This window comes from Egretta garzetta, unplaced genomic scaffold (assembly GCF_000687185.1).
Source record: "Egretta garzetta isolate BGI_Z169 unplaced genomic scaffold, ASM68718v1 scaffold504, whole genome shotgun sequence".
NCBI lineage: Eukaryota > Metazoa > Chordata > Aves > Pelecaniformes > Ardeidae > Egretta > Egretta garzetta.
This window is the reverse complement of record NW_009259535.1, coordinates 251,923-273,547: the sequence shown is the minus strand read 5'-3', so window position 1 is coordinate 273,547 and position 21,625 is coordinate 251,923. Positions and strand designations below refer to the sequence as shown.

General features: G+C 39.3%; 1 protein-coding gene across 1 annotated transcript in view; it reads left to right on the top strand.

Moving 5' to 3' along the window:
• The window catches only part of GABRG3 (gamma-aminobutyric acid type A receptor subunit gamma3), a 325,107-nt gene that overhangs the window by 157,288 nt on the left and 146,194 nt on the right, over positions 1-21,625 (top strand). The window contains exons 4-5 of the mRNA XM_009637654.1: positions 14,679-14,899; positions 17,278-17,360. Of these exons, the coding sequence (XP_009635949.1) occupies positions 14,679-14,899; positions 17,278-17,360 (304 nt within the window). The remainder of the gene's footprint in view (positions 1-14,678; positions 14,900-17,277; positions 17,361-21,625) is intronic.

Below are 21,625 nucleotides of genomic sequence, written 5' to 3'. Positions count from 1 at the left end.
GGCTTGCCAGGAACCTGATCTGGCGCAGGCTTCCCATGGGGTCACAGCCTCCTCCCTTCGGGCATCCACCCACTCCGGCGTGGGGTCCTCCACAGGCTACAGGTAGATATCTCCTCCACCATGGACCTCCATGGGCTGCAGTGGCACAGCCTGCCTCACCATGGTCTTCACCACAGGCTGCAGGGGAATATCTGCTCTGGTGCCTGGAGCCCCTTCTGCCCCTCCTTCTTCACTGACCTTGGTGTCTGCAGGGCTGTTTTCTCTTGCATCCTCTCACTTCTTTTCTCTCTCCGGCTACTGAGCTGCAGCCGTTTTTTTCCTTCTTAAATATGTTATCACAGAGGCGCTTCCACTGTTGCTGATTGGCTTGGCCTTGGCCAGCGGCGGACGCGGGGAAAACTTCTAGCAGCTTTTCACAGAAGCCACCCCTGTAGCTCCCCCCACTACCAAGACCTTGCCACAGAAACCCAATACACATGATTTGTAAATTCTTGCTTGTCTCCTACTCTTCAGCTAACTTTGCAAGTAGCAGTAGGTTGCAGTCAAAACAACTTTTTTTCTTGTTCTCCTGGCTCTGTGAAACTTATCTGTCTGGTGACACAATGACACAAACTTCAACGGAAGGGGTGAAGTGTGCTGCCATCCAGAACATTCTTCTCCGTCCTTCTGTAACCAACAATATTCTGTTCTGGGATGTGGGAGCTCAAGGTTCAAACCCCTTGGCTATCACCTGTCACCTCAGCTATCACCTCAGGCCATGTCCTGAGGTAGCTCACCTGCCACCTCAGCAAACACAGACTCTGCTGAGTTTGCTCCCTAGCATATCTTTAGGCATTGAAGATGTCTGGAGCACCTCAGCAAATTTGGTCAGAGTTTTCCTGAGTTCTCCTGAACTTAAGCTTCTTAGAGCTGTTAAAAGTATGATATGGGTACATAATTGCTTTGAATGCACCTGCCTTTGCTGACCCTCATCGAGACAAAGATTGTCATGCTTTGGAGAAAGCCATCAGTTGTACATTTAGTCTTCATTCTTTAAAACACAATCATGATCAGTTTTCTTTAATTTTAGATGCATCCACCAGTATAGCACTGGCAACTGTCCAGAGTTTGTCCCCTCAGAGACTTTTCTTTTTAACTTGTAGGGCTTCAAGTTTTTTTCTCACTTGCAGGGTAATTAGTGTTGGCTTATTATCAAAGAACATAAAATCAGGTAGAACAGTTCCCATGTTTGCTGTTGTGACTGCTCAGTCTCATTCATCTCTGAAGTACTCCTAAATCTATGTATTGTAATAAGAACAAGATGAAAGGAACCTCAAATGAAGGTTCAGATGAAAAAATTCTTTGGTTTAGTATTTGATCACTCATTTCTCCCAGACTGGTAATGCTACTTTTATTATGAAGGCCACTAAATTCAAATGAGCAAAGTTGCAGCAGGTGGCCATTTTGCAACTCTGATGAGTGTTCTTCTGTATGGCTTTAGAGAAAGAGACAGACTGCATTAGGATTGCTCCTCAAGCTTTGTTCACTCTAATGACAGCTGGCTTATATGTAAGTATTTATCAGCTAGGACTGATGGTTGCTTTTTAAAAAATGCATAATTAAAAATTCTGTTGTTCAATAGCCGCTTTCAAGAATTCTCACATTCCTTAGTTCGTTTTTCACGCAATTATTGCCTCTGGAACAATTTCAACCATCTTTCTCATGGCTTTCATTCTACATTTTAAGAATGAGAAGAGTCTACTTAGAACAATTTGTATTTTGATTCCTTTGTTTTCATTCTTAGTGATATGCTAGGAAATTAAAAAGTAAGGATTCACACAGGGTTCCATTAGCAAAAAGGATGTCCACTTCTTTCATGTTGTTCACAATGGACTAGTTTTTGGTATTGAGACTGCTGTGATAACTTTTCCCTTTCATAGGCAATTGAAATGTATATTATGAATTGTTTCACTTTTAAAGCAAAACTTCACAGCTGGGCATTATGAAATATGTTTTAGAGAATAACAGCCAAATAGAAAATTGCTGTAGAAAAGAGATCTTTTTTTTCCTGTATTGGCATAAGTTGTCTTTGAATTAGAGCTGAGTTTTTCACTCCTGCTATAACAACACCAAGTTTGGAGACGCTCAAGTGAAGAAAACAGCATGAATATGTATTAGTATCAGGTAAAAATAGAAACCAGTGTTAGCCCTTGGAGTTCCAGTTGTCCTTTTGCAGGACTTCTAGTTGTCTGCTACTTACAGTTCAGCAGTGGGGTAGACCATGAAAGATTTGTCCTATTCCTCTGGTGAAAAAATCTGTAGTAATCTGGGAAAGTTTAAAGTGGTTAAGAAAAGTTCAGAAAACTTATGCTGGAAAGCTTACAAAATCTGTATTTTTTGCAGTGGAAAATGTTCAAGGCTGGAGAACTTTTAGCAGGGTTCAGAGAGAAATACTGTGAGATTCCGAGCAAAACATTTATTTTTATCTTCCTTTTACTAAAATTGGGAGAAAGAAAAAAAAAGAAATAAAAATAAAGCTTCTACCAGTTTAAAAACAATATTCAGAAATGAAAGAAATGCAGCCTGAATAAGCCAAAATACACTGAGTTAGAGAAATGTGTCTTGGTCAATATTATTGTTTCTCTTCTGTCATTAAATAATACAAGGAAAAAAATACCGGGAAAAAGACTGCTCTAGAGTTAATTACCAGTGACATCCACTGCTGGGCAAAGGATCAGCCTGAGTCCACGTTCCACAGAAAGTGACACGCAAGCATTATACTGACCCCATGACTTTCCCCTGTAGCATAACCCTGCATAAGTGCGTCCAAAGAACGGGGAGCAGGGGAGGATGCAGAGATGGGAGAAGGGGACTGATGTCAAGTGATTACCACAGCAACGGGGAGGGGACCAGCAGTGGGGGAGAGCAGAGGTGGGAGTGTTACCATGGCAACGGACGGAGTGCCTTCCTCACTTGGGTTGGAGATTCGGCTGTCCCTACCTCTAATTACCCGCCTGGGGCTGGGGGATTTAGGCAACACGTGTCAGGAGTGCCTGTGTTGTCATCTACATATATTACTATTTCTTTTCTAGTTAGAAAGTGAAACTGCACTGAAATAAAGTATTTTTCCCATGCAAGTTACATCCATTTTAATATTTTTTGACTGACGACAGTATAACCAGTTCACAAGTAGTAGCAGAATTACTTTTTAGTCTTTCTAGTATAATGTAAAAAATTATATTCTAGTATCAGTTATTAATCCCACAGTTCTAGAAGAGATGCTGAATTAGGGAGTGAGTTTAAACTGTGTCAGGGAGTGAGTTTGTCTCACCTAACATTACATTACTATATTTCATTTTCCCTAACGAGCTTTGCAAGATAGATCTTACAATTTCTTGTTTAGATTTTTTTTTTTTTCCTAATGATATCAGGTATTGAAAATTTCTGGTAGGATCTTTTTGAATTTCCCCAACTGAGGAGTGATGGAGTTTGTGAGTATAAGAGGAATGTCCTCTTATAAAACCGATAGGAACAGTCTGGACTCCTGAAATTGCTATCATTGAATGGCCCAGTGGATGGCAATCAGCCATCTGCTATTTCATCTGGTGTCACTCTTCCCCCAGCTTAGGGACAATGAAGAATTACTAGTGTCAATAGGTGATTCAATATGAGTCTCTTATCAAAAAAGAATGGACTGAAATCTAGGGGGAGCTGGAATTTGATCAACTGTGGCTTGAAAAGTAGGGTCTTAAAGGGAGTCAGAGCTTTTGAGTATCAAAGCACCTAACACAAGAAGACTTGGTAGGACATATGACCTGGATGAGCAGAGCCCAGTGATTACCTTGGAACCACCCACAAAAACAGATCAAAATAAATTAAAAAAAAAATATGTCTGAGACGTGAAGAAACTGAGGCAAGGATAAGCCTTCAGATACTTACCCTTCTGAAATGTCTCTGTGCTTGTGTTGTGCAGCCTAGATGAAGCCTGAAGACATTTGCCTGCTGTATTTTCCTCTGAAGAGGTGAGCTGTGGACCAGAGTGTCCTCAGCTTGGAAATGTGGGAAGGCTAGACTCAGTCTGCTGAAGGCAGCCAGCACAGTCTTAGGGGCTATATATTTTGACTACGGAGTCTCAGCCTCCCCTCAAAGCATGCTTCCAATAATGCAGAAGCAGAGAGGGGTCTGGTTTTGCCCAAGCCAGCAGCACAGAGGGGTGCAGGGCTGCCCCAACTCCTGTGGAGGTCAAGAGCAAGAAAGGCTTGGACACAGCCGAGACTCTCATTGCAGAATGTCTCTCTGTGCTTATGTGGCAAAACAGTCTTGTTCTCATTTTTAGAGCGGTTAAACATTTGCATTTCCCTCAAATGCAATTGAGGGCTTTTACAAATCAGCTTTTCCTGCTACTTTGAGCACAGTTGGCCTTTCCGTGCATCGTTTCGTTTAATGACAGTAACACCTATTCACATCCTGTGGATACAGGGAATAACTCCCTCACTCACTGTTGCTTCATTTATTTACTTGATTTCTGTCATCCAGCTGTTTAAGCTTTCCTTTTGGATCCTATTTGTGTTGTAATGAATTTAGACTTTGTGACCTGGGTATGTCTATTCTGCTAAATCAGAGATGTCCAGGGACCAATACTTGTCCTCAAGACTGAATGGCACCAACTGGTGTATGCCCACATTTCCTAGTTTTAGCTGCTTCTGTGGCAGATTTACCTTGGAAGGAACAGGACAAGGAATTCAACTGGCAATGAAACAAGGTGAATAACTGGGTGTGCGGTGCTTGAGCTATGCTTGTAGTCTCCCTTTATTTAGCTGTGGGGATGCAATCACTGAGTGCTTCTTTTGAGGAAAAGCACATCAAAAGCAGAATTGTATGTATGTATGTATGTATGTATTTATTTAGACCCTTGAAAAGGTTCACTGGTGGGTGGGCAGGATGGTTTCAAATGGGAGAATGTTTGAAAGAATGGGGTTTAAATCCCTGGTGAGCTGTAGCTTTCCTGCACAACACTGGAGAAGACACCAATGCCCTCAATATCATAGCTTCTGAGAAAGAAAAAGAAGGTTATAACTTTTTTTTTTCTTTTTCCAACCAGAGTGTTGTAAGGAAAAGGGAGCAACTTTCTGGGACACTTGGATACTGTAGTAGAGTGGTATGTAGGTTCTTAAGGTATAACATAGCCTCAGGGGATACCCTATAAACAACACTGGAGGGGAGCAGTTGGAACAGGACATTGTACCCATCTGATTTTGCCACCTGCCTCCTTACAAAGTGCTCCTTACCATCTTTCTTCTCACTCGTGGTTCTGTGTGAGACCCTCACTGTACCTGATCCTTCAGCCTGAGATGGGTGTCTGGATGTCTGGGTTTTCACCACTACCCTGTCTACCATTCCTTTACATCTGTTCTTGTGGTAAGAGTGACAGCACACATAGAAACATAATGGTATCCTCTACTTTTCTAGCTTGCCAATGGCATAAAAGGTGTTTCAAAATGTTCTTCCACTTCCTTGGCCAAAAGGCCCTCCCTCCATCATTAAAACAAACTCTTTAACACAGAGATTATGTACATAAAGTCTTATTGTGTGCAGTCTCTGAGAGTGCATTTATTTTCATGGACAGGGAAGTTTAGATTCTGTTGTGAATAAACTAATGCCTCAAGAACTATGCTTATAAAGTTGATACATATTTTGTTGTAATATGTGACTACTATAGAGTATCTTTATAATTTGTTTTATATTTTTTTTCAGACATTGAGTATTCTTTGGAGACCTTAATAGTGTACTTTATTATATTAAGTACAGCAATTAACATGTGTTCATAGACTTTTAATTTTCTCTTTCTTTGTTTCTTCTGTTCACTGATTATTCATTTTTATTTCTTTACTATTACCACAGGAGTTAAGCTTGTTCTCGTACATTTGTCTTACTAAATTAACAAGTTAACAACCTTGGTTTCTTATCACATTGAATTATGCATTTAGAATCTTTGTCTCTCTGTGTCTCTCATGTAAACCCCAACCTGTCTGCTGTCTTAGTAAAGCCTTAAATTACAGGTCAAAGTGGGCACTATACTTTCACTGTCAATCCCAACAACGTTGTTTCTTCCAGCAGCAATCTCTTTAGGAGTGACTATTCTGATTAGCATTTCGAGTTACATTGCCCACCAGATAACAGTGACCAAGTCTGCCCACTGCAATGTACCACCCACCTCTACTTCCCCTGTGACTTCTTTGCATGCTTTGGACTTCCCTTTTTCTAAAGCGGACCAGTTTAAGAGCATATAGTTACGGCTTATCAAAGACAGAGCTTCTCACTAGGCCCTGTCTGCAACAGGACATGAACCCTAGCCCTCTTCACACACCAAGAGAAGAGGCTGTGGAAGTCCAGTTGTGGCATGATCATAGCCATCGGGATGTCTTTGGGAGTGCTCTAAGAGAAACAAAATCCAACAGAAGAGTCCCAAAAGAAATGGGAAGCAGCAATATTCAGCGAGAATGGTCTTCTACCAAAAGGGATCGGAATTCTGGTTTTCTAAAATGAGTCACATTCTTTCTAATTTCATGCTGTGTTTCTGATTGTGGAATGGTTGATTCAACCAGAAGAGATAATTCATCAATGCAGAGCAAGGAGGAGGCATGAAGGGATCTCTGGGGATGGGCCAAGACAAACATCTCCAGCCCTTCCTTTAACTGCATGTAAAAAGTTATTTGGGATACAGCAGGACTGGAGCTAGCCTCCAAGGAGCCAAAATAGGTGCAGTAAGACAGATAAATGTTTTCTCAGGGAAAGGAAATGCTACATGATAATTGCATGTTTGGTTTTTAGTGTGAGGTTAGCTGTCTTTCGGTCTTTATAATAGCAGGAGATCAGTGAAATAATCTCCTAAAGCAGCCAGAGGGCAATGCTATAGTGAAGAAGGCAAACTTCCATCCTCCTACTCCAAGACTCCTGCTGAGGCAGTGATGAGAAGAAGTAGGGGGTTTTTTTGACTCAAAGTATTCAGCTATGGAGACCATTGTGACTGCTTGCTGAAATATTTTGCCAGTGTTAATGTGAATAGCCATTATATCTGTGGTGACAATCTCAATGTTGACTTGGTTTCCTTCATTGTATTTTCTCCATGTAACCATCATGCTTGCAACTTTATAAAAGTATAAAGCAAATTCTCACAAAAGAGCAAGTTATTCAAAGTACTTCTAGACATAAAACAGTTTGGAAAGTTTTCAGTGATATATATTTTACTACCAATGTAAACCTAATCATTCTTCGTTTTGCTTTGTATATTTATTTTGGAGGTCTCTTGAAAATACAACCTCAGTGCTGTTGGGAAAGATGAACTCAGATTAGGAATAAAGGTAGGAGCTGGAAGGAGAGCAGGAGCATGGAGAGTGGAAAGGAGAATGGGAAGGTGAGCCATGATATGCCATCCCTTAGGCCCCCAAACCCAGTGTTGTACATAGTGTGAAGTAAATCCCCCCCCGTTTGGCTCCTGAGCAACCTCTGAAAACATGAAGCTCCACACTGGCAGAGATACTTCAGGCAGCCATAATGGTGCTACTCCACTCATCCCAAGTGTGAAAGCAAGGCAAACTTTCAGGACGCACATGTGAGAGCTATTGTCTTCACAGAAGGCTTGTGTCAGTCTTGGTGATACTACAAGGGTTTTGAATATACACTGCATATTAAATACACTGTTTATTTTACCAGCTTTTCTCCAGCAGACTTAGTTTATTTCTTTTTGCATTATTTCCACAAAATGAGAGTGTGTAGGATTCAAAATGTCTTCACTGGAAAACAGTAGACCATTCCACTACTTTCGGCTCCTTCCCATGTGATGTCTGAGAGATTTCTACCGATCTTTGGAACTAGAATGCAAGTTGCGCACATGGTGCAAACCCAAGCAGTATCTGTCAAGGAGTGATGCTAAAGTAACATTTGAATCCTTCCAGGGCTCTCCTGGAATCACCATAATTCCTGGCTTTTTCTAACCTATACACCGTGCAATCTGGGGAACAAAGAGCGATTGCTGTGGAAGTATTTATTTCCATCAAGATCAAAACTAGCCATGAACATCATCTATACCTGTCCAAATGATCAAAAGCCTGTTCAGAAGATGTTCCACCTAAACAAAGGACAATTCTTTCCTTCTAGCCCACTTTTTCAGGGTGAGATACGACCAATCAGAGAAGCTAAAGGTGGCCTGTGCTCCCCAGAATTACTCTTTGGTTTTTGATTTCAGGTGTGTGAATGTTCTGGTTCAGGAAGAGGGAACCACTCATCCCATATTTCAGGGAGCATTTTTTCTTTCACTCATTGGTCACACAGCTAAAGGGGCGGTTGAATAATCAGACAGCCCTTTGCAGGCTAAACTTTGCCAATTCATCTGTTGATTAAACTTTCCTTTCAGCGGTAAGATGGGCTAAAAAGAATATTCTTTTATTGCAAATTAACTTCAAACTCTGAAAAGGTTACCCTCTCTTAATGTTCATCAAGTGCACCAATTTGCAGACTAAATAAACAGACATCATGGGTGTCACTTTAATGTTTGGGACATTTCCTATTAAAACACAGTATCTCAAAGCCTTCTCTTTGTATTTTTAATCTGAGCATGGCAAGGGCATTAAGAAAAAACACTTCTGGGCGTGTTCACCTGTGGTCTGTGGCTACTTGCAGAAATAGGGAGATTCCCATCCTTCAGAGGTTTTGCTCCCATTTCTCTCCTGTTTCCCTGAACAGCTCTGTTCCATGTCCCAATCTTAAACCATAATACTTAATATTTCTGTGACGCTGCTTGCCTGTAAAGGGTTCTACTGTTATTAATTTTCTTAAGCATAATTCATATTGAATGGTTTGAACTGAAATATAAAAGGGAAGTTTAACACTTATTTCCAGAACAGTTTAAGAGTTAGAAATTGTATTGCCCACTTTGGGGAAGTCAAGCCTTTTAATAACTGAGGGAGATTTTATCCCCTCCACAGTTTATTAGACTAGATTGAGGCTTATGGGAACAGTGTTTGTGGTGTGTTAGCATGATACACAAGGCGTCTGGAGGGCACAGAATGATCATAATCTAAACTGGACTCTAATTATTTAGGTATTTTTAGTTGATCAAGTACCAGCTGCATACAAATCCCAATAACAAATTTAATCAAAGACAGTCGCACTCCATCACGATATAGGCTCTGCAACAAAAAGAATTAACATTTTGGAAGAATTAGAGAAAGGATTCTGAATCGATTAGAAAAGATAGCAATAGTTGCCCAAAGAAAATGGAGTCTTGAGGTGATGGTGTGTTGTCTGGTAGCAATAGTAAGAACCTGGAAAGTATCATGCAAGAATTTTTGTGTTTTTTCCAAGGACAAGACTCTTGATATTGTTGTTGTTGTTACTGTTGTGAGGAATTGTGAAAATGCAGAAAATGAGAAGGCTGCAGCAGAAGCAACAGAGGCATCCCATACTATTATCCATAGTCATTTAAACAGATCACCCAACTGTGACAGACAATTAAATCATATTTTCCAGGATTAACCCACAGCTAAAATGATACATCATGGTAGGAGAAAAGCTTCGTGTATCGCCAACAACAGGTTAGCTCCTCTTTTGACTGAGAAAAGAATGAAAGACTTGGTTGATAAACATGTATTTTTCTCTGTGACTACAGATGCCTCAAACCTTTCAAGGTGTTCCCAATCATTAATCGTTCCTATACTGTTGAAGGGCAAATAAGTCACTGCTGGCTTAATTATTTTCAAGGCACTAAATAAACCACATTAGGTATATTTGAAAATGCAAAAAATATGCTAAAATCAAGTAGCTGGAACCCTTACTATGTGGAGTTATTTGCAGCTAATACTGTTGTTAAGTTTGGGTTATGTCCCCCATCCACAATAGAAAGTAAGAAAGAAAAATCGTCTCTCACTTATTGCTCTGTACATAACCACAAACCAGAAAAATACTGGCTAATTAAATCATAATTTGATTTAGAAAAAAAAATCAGTCACTTTTCCTCATCTCATTCAGTCATTTTTCTCAGCAAAAGTTCCAGATTTAAAGAAGAGCTTATAAAATTTCAATTGGAAGAAATGTTATCAAGGAGACAATTACTTTCATACTGTACAGGTAAAAGGACCATAATCTATTTTCTTGGTTTTAGAAGTTACTTTGGAAGTTTAGTGAAGTTCATTGTCAAGCACTAATTTTAAAATCCTGTTTTCAAAGATAACCTTGTTGGAGGTGATAGAGAGGTTTCCAGTGATAGAATGTTAATTATTATTTTCAGATTGTACTGTATGTTTCTTAATAAGTCTTGCAATTAGAAAAAAACTGTCTTTTTTACATGATGAAATGTGTAGGATAATGCATTCATTTAAGGGCAAGTTGCAAAAAAGAACTGTTGATGAAGGTTTTGGTTGTAAGCTGGTTATCATGGCAGGGGGGAAAAAGAACAAAGACATTTCACTCAGAGGTACATATTAGCTGCCAGAAACAAGGTTTTATATTTTCATATGATCAAACAAAATACAAATACATTGATTTAATTTTACTGCAAAGCATTAGTCTTTCCATAAACAGTAAAAAATATTGATAATTTAAAATTTCCTAAAAGGCCTGATATTATGGAGTTAGATATTCATCTGAGTATTTGTGTATGTCAGGAGTCTTTGATTTGGAAACATTACCATATTTTAGTTTCACATTTTTGCTCTTTCAATTTCTAAAAATTGTTTAATTTGTTAACAAAAAAAACCCAACAAACCAATTTTCTTTATATAATCAGCTGTGGACAGATTGTGGAACCCTCAAATAGTTTCCATTTCAATGAAGTTTCTAAGTGTGGGGAATTTAGGTTATACATGTAACATGCTTTATGAATTTACTTTTAAAGATAATCATAATGAAATCTATTAAAATTGGTAATAAATTATTCTCTTATCAATCCCTTCAAGTTTATAATTGAATTTTGCATCAGAGAAATTTAATTTTATTTCAGAAGTATGCAATGTACTAAATGAAATAAGATTTCCCTAGAATTGTCTTTCATGTTAGCATGCAGATCTACTTTCCCCCTTAGGGCTGGCCCTTACTTCTCAAGGAGAATGCCTTTTTGGAAGTGTGGCTGCTCTGGAGTGTAGCGTCAGTTAATGCATCCAGGCGCAGTGTGAACATGTGGTATATGTAGAAAAAATCTCGAGCCTATTTTGGTAGCATGGCGAATTAGGCGCCTGTAAGACAAGAAAGTGAAAGAACACTTTACTGTACATGACCTTGGCATCATTTCATGGAGAACATAGTTTCACCTTTCTGCCGCTGGGAAGAAGTCTTATTGAAAAATTTGCTGGTTTTTATTCCTTCCTGTGTTCATTGTAGTAGTCAATGGTTACTGCCAAAAAATAAAAATAAAAAGAAAGAATCAGAAGGATATTAGCAACATTTCTGGTCCAGTGGTAGAACAGAACATAGAGAATATTATTAGAGTTGTAGGATGTTGCTTCATCTGAGGCATCATTTTGCTGAAACCTGATGTTCTGCCCGAACTCTCTAAGTGCAACCATTTCATTTCATAAAGATCTAAAATGACAGGTATTAGCTGGCAAATGAAAAGCATTCCTTTCTTATATTTTCTTATATTATATTGACCTGTATATGAGACCAAAATAGAAACCTTTCTTCTGGCAGTTTCCTGTTGGATGCTGTGTGTTGGAGATCACTATGCCAGCTCTGTGCAGAGCAGTATATGGGAGCTGTTGACTTCACTGGGAACTGAGTATCTGTTGTCAGTGAAGATAAAGGTAATTTTCCTGAAGTGTGCACAGGCTTAGCTCCATTAGAAGTGAAGAACTGAGTGCCAGTTTCGAAAGTGACCTCTGTCCCTTCCTAGTAGAGTGAATATATGAATATCATACACCATTATCTGCTTGGTTGAAGACTGAAGCAATTACAAAGATTAATGTAAAGGATGTACTGATCTAACATCATCTTCTAAAAAGGATTAATGGAGAGAACATAAAGGGTGAAATTGCAATTCAGATATTAAATAGAAATGTGCATTTATTTTTACTGGGAAAATTTTGTTTTGTAGTTTGTACATTCTGACTGAACATTGTATGCACTTTAAACAAAAAAAAATAGGGGTAAAGTGTTGAAAAAGTCAATGCAACTAATTTCAAACAACTGTGACTGACTTTTAAAAGTGTTGCTTTGCTTTTTATGACCTTTTTTACAAAAAGAAAAATGCATTTTTTTAAAGAACTAAATAACTCAGAAGACCTGTGAACCATTTAATTTCAGTTGAGAAGTTTTTATTAAGGTGAATGGAGTTACAGTGGCCCATTGCAGAAATATTTTGAATAATGATCATTGCTGGCAAGTGCAGTAATAAGTAAAGGACATGCAAAACGGATGTTGCTCAGTGGTGTTAGCATGGCCCTGCTTCTAGGCTAATGTAAGCTGTTTCTCGGCCAGAGTAGTTTACCTGAATGGAAACTGCAATGATACATCTATACTGCTCCTGGTGCCCACCTTGCTCAGATCTAGCTGCAGTACCCTCTCAGAACATTGTATTATGGAGCTCAAGGTCTTTCTTTCCTTTGGTGGGGTAGAAAATCCTAAAATCCTTAAATCATTAAATATGTACAATATATGAGAAGGGCATTATGGCTGCTCCTAAATTTAGTCAAAATAAAGCATTCACATAAAATAACCTCCAATATGAATATCATGCAAAAACTTGTCCTGTAAAAAGACAGCACTGTCATTAGCCAGCTGTATAGAAATGGTCTTTGATTCTATAAATACTGATTCTCACATGTGAGCTAAAAAAAGCAACTCTACTCACTCAGCATTTGGAGAAACCCGTAGACATGTCTGGCATATTCCTCTCTGTAGAAGCTGAAAGTGCCAAACTCTTGTCACTGGACTTTCAAGGACTAAAATGATACAAAGTTGAGTGTAAAGAAACAAGATCAGCACTCTACCATCTTAAACCTGGTGAATTAAGGGTGTCCTTTCTGAATAATAAGGGTACTCTGTGTACATTACATTGCATCCTTTAAGTGTGTGGAGATGTGCAACTTTGTGCTCATCGAGATGAAAGAAAAGTCTCTTCAGATTCAAATCTGTCAGCTTCCCTGAGAAAATAAAGCTAAAATACAATGAAAAATGGTAGTGAGATAGGCTATGAAGAAAAATGGTCCTTAATGCTGTTGGTGGCTAGGCTTTAATTCCCAAGGTGATCTATTACCTGGTATTTGAATACATGCGAGCACCACTTAGGCACCTATTGATCATTGCCATCTAGAGATGAGACGCCCAGAGTGTGTTTTGGACTAGGATTACAGTGTCAGTGAATTAAGTTTCCTGGTGTTATAACATCAGCTTGGGAAGGATGACCTGCCAAAAATGTAATAGTGCGGGAGAACCAGATGTCTCTCAGCAAAAATGCTGTCCTCAGTTCAGACTACATCATCTTCTGACTATCTGTAAATAAAACAATATACAATACTGCTTGTAAAACAGCATTTCTTTTTAAACCTTCCCTTTTAAAACAGGAATAAAAGCAAGTTCAGGGTGGTCAAAGGCCACATACCAGCCTTTCCACGGAGCCTTAATTCTCCTTTGCTCAGATATACCAAGTGTGCGTCTACCAGGGGACCTAAGGAGATGGTTTCCTCTGGATTATCCCTGAGCCCTGTGTCAGCCTGTGTTGTAGAGCATACGCTTTGTGTGACACCAGCAAACGCCATCCCTGTCATGGGTGCAGCCAGCCCTGTGATACTGAAAGGGTCTTTCATGACACGGTCAGATGGGCATTTCCACAGGGTTCACAGGTAGAGCAGTCTGGAAAGAGGGAGAGGAACATCTGCAAATGCAAACGTGACCTTTCCCAGCCTCCAGTGGCTGGAATTCACAATTCAAATGCTTTTTTTTGCACAGTTTCTTTCATCGGGTATTACATGCAGCATATTTTTATGTTAACCTATATAATTTTGTCTGTTTGTCCTTGTGTATTTTAATTTCTGCAGTTATACTTACCATGACTGCTTACCTACAGAAGCACAGCAGTAAACACAGTGAAAGACAGGATGAGATTCATGTAAATTATTATATTAGCCTCTTTTTCAATTTAGATAATAATTTAGATAATAATTTCAATATATTAGCCTGCTTTTTTCAATTCTGCTGTAGGTGTGACCGGAAAACAAGTGGCTGAACAATTGGTAACAAACAGAACAATTAATTTATCAAATTAACACCACCACTACCCCAAAAGGCATTGCTGTAATCAGGGCAATTTGCCATTCTCTACCTTATGTGTGTAGATCCTGTTCATCCTTCACACCTCTTTTATCTGCTCTATGAGAAAGAAGTCTCTGCAAATTGTATCTTGTAGCTGTGACTGTTCAGAGACAATGGAAAAGAACGTGCTAGCGCAGAAATTGCTATGGTGCAGGACCAAGTCAAGTGAGGTGTTTGGCCTGCTTTCTGAAGTAGCTACAGGGAAAAAAAAAAACCAAACTAAAAAGAAATAAAAAGAAAAAAAAAAGGAAAAGTATTTCCTCAGGCAGTAAAAAAAGGAAATATTCTCCATTGGCCTGGATGCTCTACACTCAGATAGACCTTAAAGACCTCAAATACCAAATAGCAGTGGGAAGTGTGGAACTGATTTCAATTTGTGTATCATGCTTTCATTGCAGGAATATCAAATTGATATATTTTTTGCCCAGACGTGGACAGATAGCCGTCTTCGCTTCAACAGCACCATGAAGATATTGACTCTGAACAGCAACATGGTTGGCTTGATCTGGATCCCAGACACGATATTTCGTAACTCGAAGACGGCGGAGGCTCACTGGATCACCACCCCCAACCAGCTCCTCCGCATATGGAATGACGGCAAGATCTTGTACACCCTCAGGTGAGCACTCAATGGCGTGCAGGGCTGAAAGCTCCTCCCCACTCTGGTGTAATAGTAGGGATTTTCAGCAGTATCTTTGCCCTCCTCTGCTGTTTTCTTCCTGACCATGTTTGACAAATACTGAAATATTCAGGTGTAGGTATTGCAGCATTTAAAAAACAGAGTCTTGTATTTCTAAAAAAGAAACATTGATAATTGGAAATACGTCTCTCTAAATTGTTGAAGTTGGGCTTTTTAGTGCTTGTAATAAAATCAGGAGCATGTAATCCCATAAAACCTGCCAGAAACCTTTCTGATCAGAGGTAGATGCAGGGCTGGCTAAAGTATTTCTAGTTTCATGCTAATGCCAATACTTGATTCTTCAAATAAGTCACCCTGAAGGATAGTCTGTCACATCTCATCACCAGGGTGAATTGCTGGAGGAAACGCTTTTAGATTTTTTCTAACATTCATGATACCATCAACTATATGGTATTAGAAATACTGTATATATTTGCATAAAAAAAGCCCATTGAAATCAAAATATGTGTTTACTTATAGAAGAGATGAATTGCTCAGAAGGGAGTTTTGCCATAAGCCATATTCCACACAGCAAACTTTTTCAGAAACACTCCTTTCACATTACATTTTCTTCAGCGATTGTGTTCAGCATATTCTGATCGCACTTGCAATTGCAGTTGGGCTCCAATAACAAGTCTCTGGCAAACAGTAAGAAAGGAATTAAACAGCTGGAAATGCTCCTGACATTTTTAGTGCCCTTCCCTTCTTCAGCTTGCTCCACTGTGACAGAGCTCTTGCTTCTTTCAGCAGCCTTTAGCTAAATACTTCAGTGATTAGGATGTCAACTCTAATACCCTCTTGGTTGGGTTGTTGGGTGGGTTTTTTTGCTGTTTTTTGTTTTTCTAACAAGTCCTCTTTCAGTATTTCAGGGCAAGTTACGTATCTATGTAGTAGTGGTTAGACTTTCATACCTATCACTAAAGAAACTATTTGTTGCGTGGACTGCAAAATGTGTCTAAACTAAAAAAGGGGTAATACTTGACCCAGCGGCTGGTTTGAATGAGCATTTTTAGTTTGTGAAAGATGTTTTGAGTCCTTTTTTGCACACTCAGGTCAGCCTCCTTTTAACATAAGAGAAGCTGTTAGAAAGATCAGTGTTTATTGATGCAACTGTAATTCAAACCCAATTTATTCTGAGCACACAGAATTGGTATGGCTTGGAAACAGTAACTACCGTATATCCTGGTACTGTCGGGTGTTGATGAGTGTTCTGCATTTGGGAGAAAGTGTACAAGGTTCAGTCATGCTCCATGCCTTTCCATCCTCTTCCCTGCCCGCTTTTGGGTGTGAATGCACTCCTGCTGTAACACTGCAAATCTTCTTCTAGTATCAGTGCAAAAAAGCTGTTAGGTTCCTCCAAGACAGAGTTTTTCTCTGTGCCATCTAGTATCAGTGCAAAAAAGCTGTTAGGTTCCTCACAGGTGACCTTCTCCAAGACAGAGTTTTTCTCTGTGCCACCCTGAATGTGAGGCACAAACCTTTCCCCATCCAGTTTGTTAGCTTTTGAATTAGTTCAAAAAACAAAAGAAAAAAACCAACCCAACAAAAACCCCTCATGCCCTACACTTGCTGCATAAATTCAGGCTTGCAGTTAATGTGTCTGTTTCCTGAAAAAGCCTATAATAAACTAGCACTGAATGTAATCTACCTAGGTAAATAGATTTACTTTGTAAGCTCAGACTGAAGATTATCTGGTTTTAATAGTAATTTTAAATCAGCTCCATTCATAGTGGCCTTTGTGTTAGGGATATCCCATAAAACAGGCTTTCTAGTGGGGTTGAAAACATTTCTGCTGAGCTGTTTGTTACCCCTGTACAACTGAGAATGGCATAGAGAGATTTATTAAGTTTTTGAGAGACAGCCCAAAATGACTGAAAGAATTTTAAGTTCACACTGTAAGTAAATGCAGAGAGTGTTCCTTATAACATTCTTTATTAGGTTTTAATTTTGTGGAATTGCATACCATCACATCAGCCACATTTCCCATTATTTTTGTAAAGAATAGTTATATCCATCCCATGTCCTTCAATGATGAATTATCTAGAGAAAAACATATGTGCAGATTTCTGGGGATCAAGAAACTCTTAATGACGTGTCTGAAATTATTTGTCGCTTTAGATAATTATTATCGTTTTGGATCAAGCCTAAGGAGCCGATGAACAATCTGCAAATATAGTCCTTTCCTTTCAGGCCTTACTTACGGATGTCAAAGAGCTCTTGCATGATACCTAAGGTTACCCTGCCTCCTCCTCCTCTTCCTCCTCCTCTGACTGTTCACTGTGCTGCTGTGTAGTAACAGGTGCTCGGTTTCTCCACAGGCTTACCATCAATGCTGAGTGCCAGCTGCAGCTGCACAATTTCCCAATGGATGAACATTCATGTCCACTGATATTCTCTAGCTGTGAGTACTGCTTTGATGCCTTATTGCTGTATGTGACTTGTTTGCAGAGGCACGAGTTTAAATCTGATTTCTGTCGGGTTGTTCAACTGTTCCACAACAGGTATAGGAACTTTAGGTTTGCTTAAATATTCAGCAGATTTTTGTTTTCCTCTCTAGCATTCGTAGTTGATGGACTTATGTCATGAAGTTTTTTGTAGATTTACTGCTATTTTTGCCAGAACCAGCCTTTTTAGTGAGCAGATATTCATGCCAGTCTGTGCTATGTTAATTTGTACAATCATGTGACATGCAAATGAGAATAGAAATTGCAGTTTTCTTGTGGAGGTGCACAGCTTGGGGACAAGCCCAGCCATCTCTGAGCATCTGAGTTTATAGCAAGTAGCATGGTAATGCCTCTCTGTTCCATAATAAAAGTAAATGGTGTAACTACTGTAAATCTCATTTTTCTTTTATAGCTCAGCTTGTCCAGTAGTCCCAATGTGGTATTGTATGTAATGTTGTTGATATATTTAAAACCCACCTAACAGGCAAAACAAATACATTGGTGAAACGGATGGAAAACAAAAGTCAGGTGAGTTAAACTTAAGGTCCAATATCACTGTGAGGAAAAGTTATCTTCATGCCAATTCATTTGAAAAAGCTGTCTGCTCATGGGTACACCTGCACAGTTTTGTAATCCAAAGGCACAGAGTGCAAATGTTTAACAAACATTTTTAAAAGGGTCTTCACTGAAGATTTTTCTTTTGATAAGCTCCAGGACTCAGGATCATATGTTCTCCAAAAGCCAATGGGAAACGTATTGGTTTGTCTTTCTATTTAGAAAATAGCATTCCCTCCATCACCTCTTAAAAAGCGATAGAAGAACGACATTATTTAATGTCTTCATAACAGATACGCTGTTCTGATAGTAGGGTATTGATTTCCATTTACAAATAGTATACAAACAGTGATACTCAATCAGAAACCAGATTTGAATTTCAGCTGATGCAGGGTGTATTCTTCTTTTTCCCCCTAAAAATATTTTTTAATAAATCTGCCAGTGTAAACATCTCCCTTTCCCCAAAAATATTATCACTACATTGCTGGTTTTATGATCTATGTACATAAGTGAGCCTGGGCCAAAATATACAGTGGTGTGTTTAATTCAGATGTGTGGAATATACGCATACTCAAAGGAACAGGAGGCAGATACCTCCTGAATGAGCTTTACTGCTAATGAACACTGGCCATTGAACAATACGCACCTCAGCTATCTTTAGTTACTGCATAAAGCTACTCTTACCATGTGGCAATCTGCTGTTGATTTGTTGAGGTACTGGGAAAGGAGTGTGTGATCTTAAAAATTAAATCCCAGTCCAAAGATACTAATTCAACCTACCCTGTAAATTTGATAGGTCCTGCGCTAGCAATATCCAAAGAAGGTGAACTCTAATAGACAGGGAAGTCGCTTCGAACCTTACATTCCCTAATAGCTAGACAGTTGCTGAATGCAAGTAAGTTATGCTCTGGGTATTTTTTTATTTAAAGAGAGAGGATATTAGTGTGAACCTCAGAAGGCTCTGCTCCATGACAAAGTTTAAAATACATCTCGATTTGCAGAGGTTCCTCCTAATTTAGGTTTATTAGCTTGGAGCCCTTCTGCCCTTGAAAACATACGTGTATTACCATCACACATGTGCTCTATGGAGATGGAGATTGCATAGGAGCAAGCAGAAGCTGAACGTGTCACAGTTTCTATGTGCGTTCTTTATAGTTTCTAGCCAGATGGAAAAACCCATGGAGAACACATACTCAGTTGTGTCCTTTTCCTTGAACACTTTCAGCACTGCTATTATCATAATAGTAGGACATCTCCTGTGTGATTTGTTTGTTTCACAGCTCGGTTGTATTTTCAGGGTTGCGTACATTCATAGCAGTCTCAGGATACATGGCACTCACTGGGACTTACCAAGTGAACAACTGAGTGAATGCCTGAATGATTTATTACTGCCTGCTATGACACGTTTTTGAGGGGACACGCTGATTACAGATTCCAAGACGTATGTCTTTGAATAAAATAAAACTGGTTGTAGAATTCACAGCAGAGCACTGATTCCTTCTGCATCCCTTTCGTTTGTTCCCCAGCACACAGACAAATCTTTGCAGTTTCCACTGTAGGCGAGCACAAAAAAGCACGAATTTCAGATGATATTCCCTTCATCTCTACACACACATGAACAAGGTTAATATTTGAAATGTCTTACTTTTTATATAAATTTCCCTTGGTATTTCAGAAATGTGAAACTAATTTCAAATCCGTTCTGGAGTATTTTCCTCTAGTGCCAAATAATTCACACCCTAACCCTGCTGTTGCTCTGGGAACAGTTGCTATTCCTTAGGTGGGAATGCTGATCCGGTTGCCAGGATGAATAAGGAGAAAAGAGTGGCTTACAAACAAAAGACACATCTCAGTGTGCTGACAGTGGTTACTAAAACCCACCTACCCCTTCCTGTTGAAAATCTCTCTCCTGGAGCTCTCTAATCTCTTTGCTTGTAGGAATTAGAAAGTATTGAATTTGAAACCGCCTTACTCTCTGTGCAAGTGCTTTGTATGCGCTTCAGGTGACATGATGAGATGAATTGCCTGGCATATATGGGCACGTGGTAGGCAAGTGTCTCTTACTGCGGTCCTTACATAGGTGTGTGCTTAGCACACTGCTTATGTGAAAAGTTGGCATCATGCAGAGCTGCTATGCGATGCGACAGCTCTTTCCCACTCTGTGTGCCAGATTGGATTGATCAACCGTATTTGGCAAGCAGGATTTCTTAATAGAGATGCTACAACACTGGCATCCATGCCAATGCATGGTATGAATGTGTGTTTCCCCGTGAATGTGAAGAAAGAATCAATGTTGTGACTTGATCCCAGTGTAGCAATCTTTGATAGATTTTTGTCTATATGATCACATTTTCTTCATATAGTTTTAAAGAACTATATACTACTGCATAAAAATATTTTGTCAGTGTCATTCTTCATTTGGGTTAATTTATCCTCCTGAGCCAAGGGAGGCTGCTGTGCTACTTTTGGTACTCAAGTAGCATATTAAACTGTCTTGGTCATCTCTATTCAGCACTGATTTGAGCATTGTGGAAATAACTTAATTTCAGAATTCTGCCATAAAATCTAGTTTTTTGAGGTAGTTAAGATTCACATAAACCTCAGTAAGGAAGAAGAGGTATTCTGTATGAAGGACGATGTCAGCACTAGAATAAACAAATAAGACACAGGCAGCAAATGCAGGCTGGAAATGAAAAGTTAAGCACAATTAACTGTGGAACTTCTACCATAGGATAGTGTGGATGCTAAAATTTTATAAGGATTCAAAAGTGTTTGGACAAATGATTGGAAGAAGAATGCACTGGTAGCTATTAAACATAATGAGATCACTCTGCACTAACGGCCACTATTTTTTTGTTCTAAGGGAGTGACAGAATTTCAGAGTAAATAGTAGGCAGAAGTGTCTGCACGGCTAAGACACTTGAAGGAACTCTTTTCTGTTAGAGTTGCCATGTTGCTGGTTTCCAGCATGTTTGCACCCATGCCTGCACAACAGTTAATTGTTCAAGGTGTTCATTTTTCAGCCCAGAAACAAACCTTCACCTCCTCTCCCCATCCATGTGCTCAAGATTAACTTAAATTCATGACACTCCTTCAGGTGACAGCATATGGCAGCCATACCAAAATGAAGCTGACACACCCATTACACCTTGTATAGAGCTACATTAATTATGGGCAAGGAGCTTTATGGTGGGAATCAGTGCTTGCTGCACACCTGATGTCTGAAACAATCTGTAAGACCATGCTTTGGGCTCTAAGAGATGAAGTAATATTGAGCTCCAGTGCAAGATGCCAGAATAAAAATAATAAGACTGAATTGATTAATGGGTTTTCATTGCTTTATTTTTCTTGATGATGGTCTGAACAAACTGCAGACACTGTTGTTCATTTTTAAAAGCACCTTAGATTTAGGCAATAGAAATTATGAGATTTTTTGTAGCCAATTACTTATCTTTTTCCTAATGAGATGGCCTACAGTGTCCCGAGTCGCCCATTACTAGAGGATTGCTGCAAGGCAGGAAAAGGTGGGCATGCCTGGAATGCCATTCTTACTGAAAATGCTAAAATATACACACAAAGGTTCATGAACAATTCAAGTGTTTTCAGTTCAGTTGAAAATAGGGGAAAGCAAAATTTCCAGCTACTGATGGGCCAGTTTGCTCAGTCG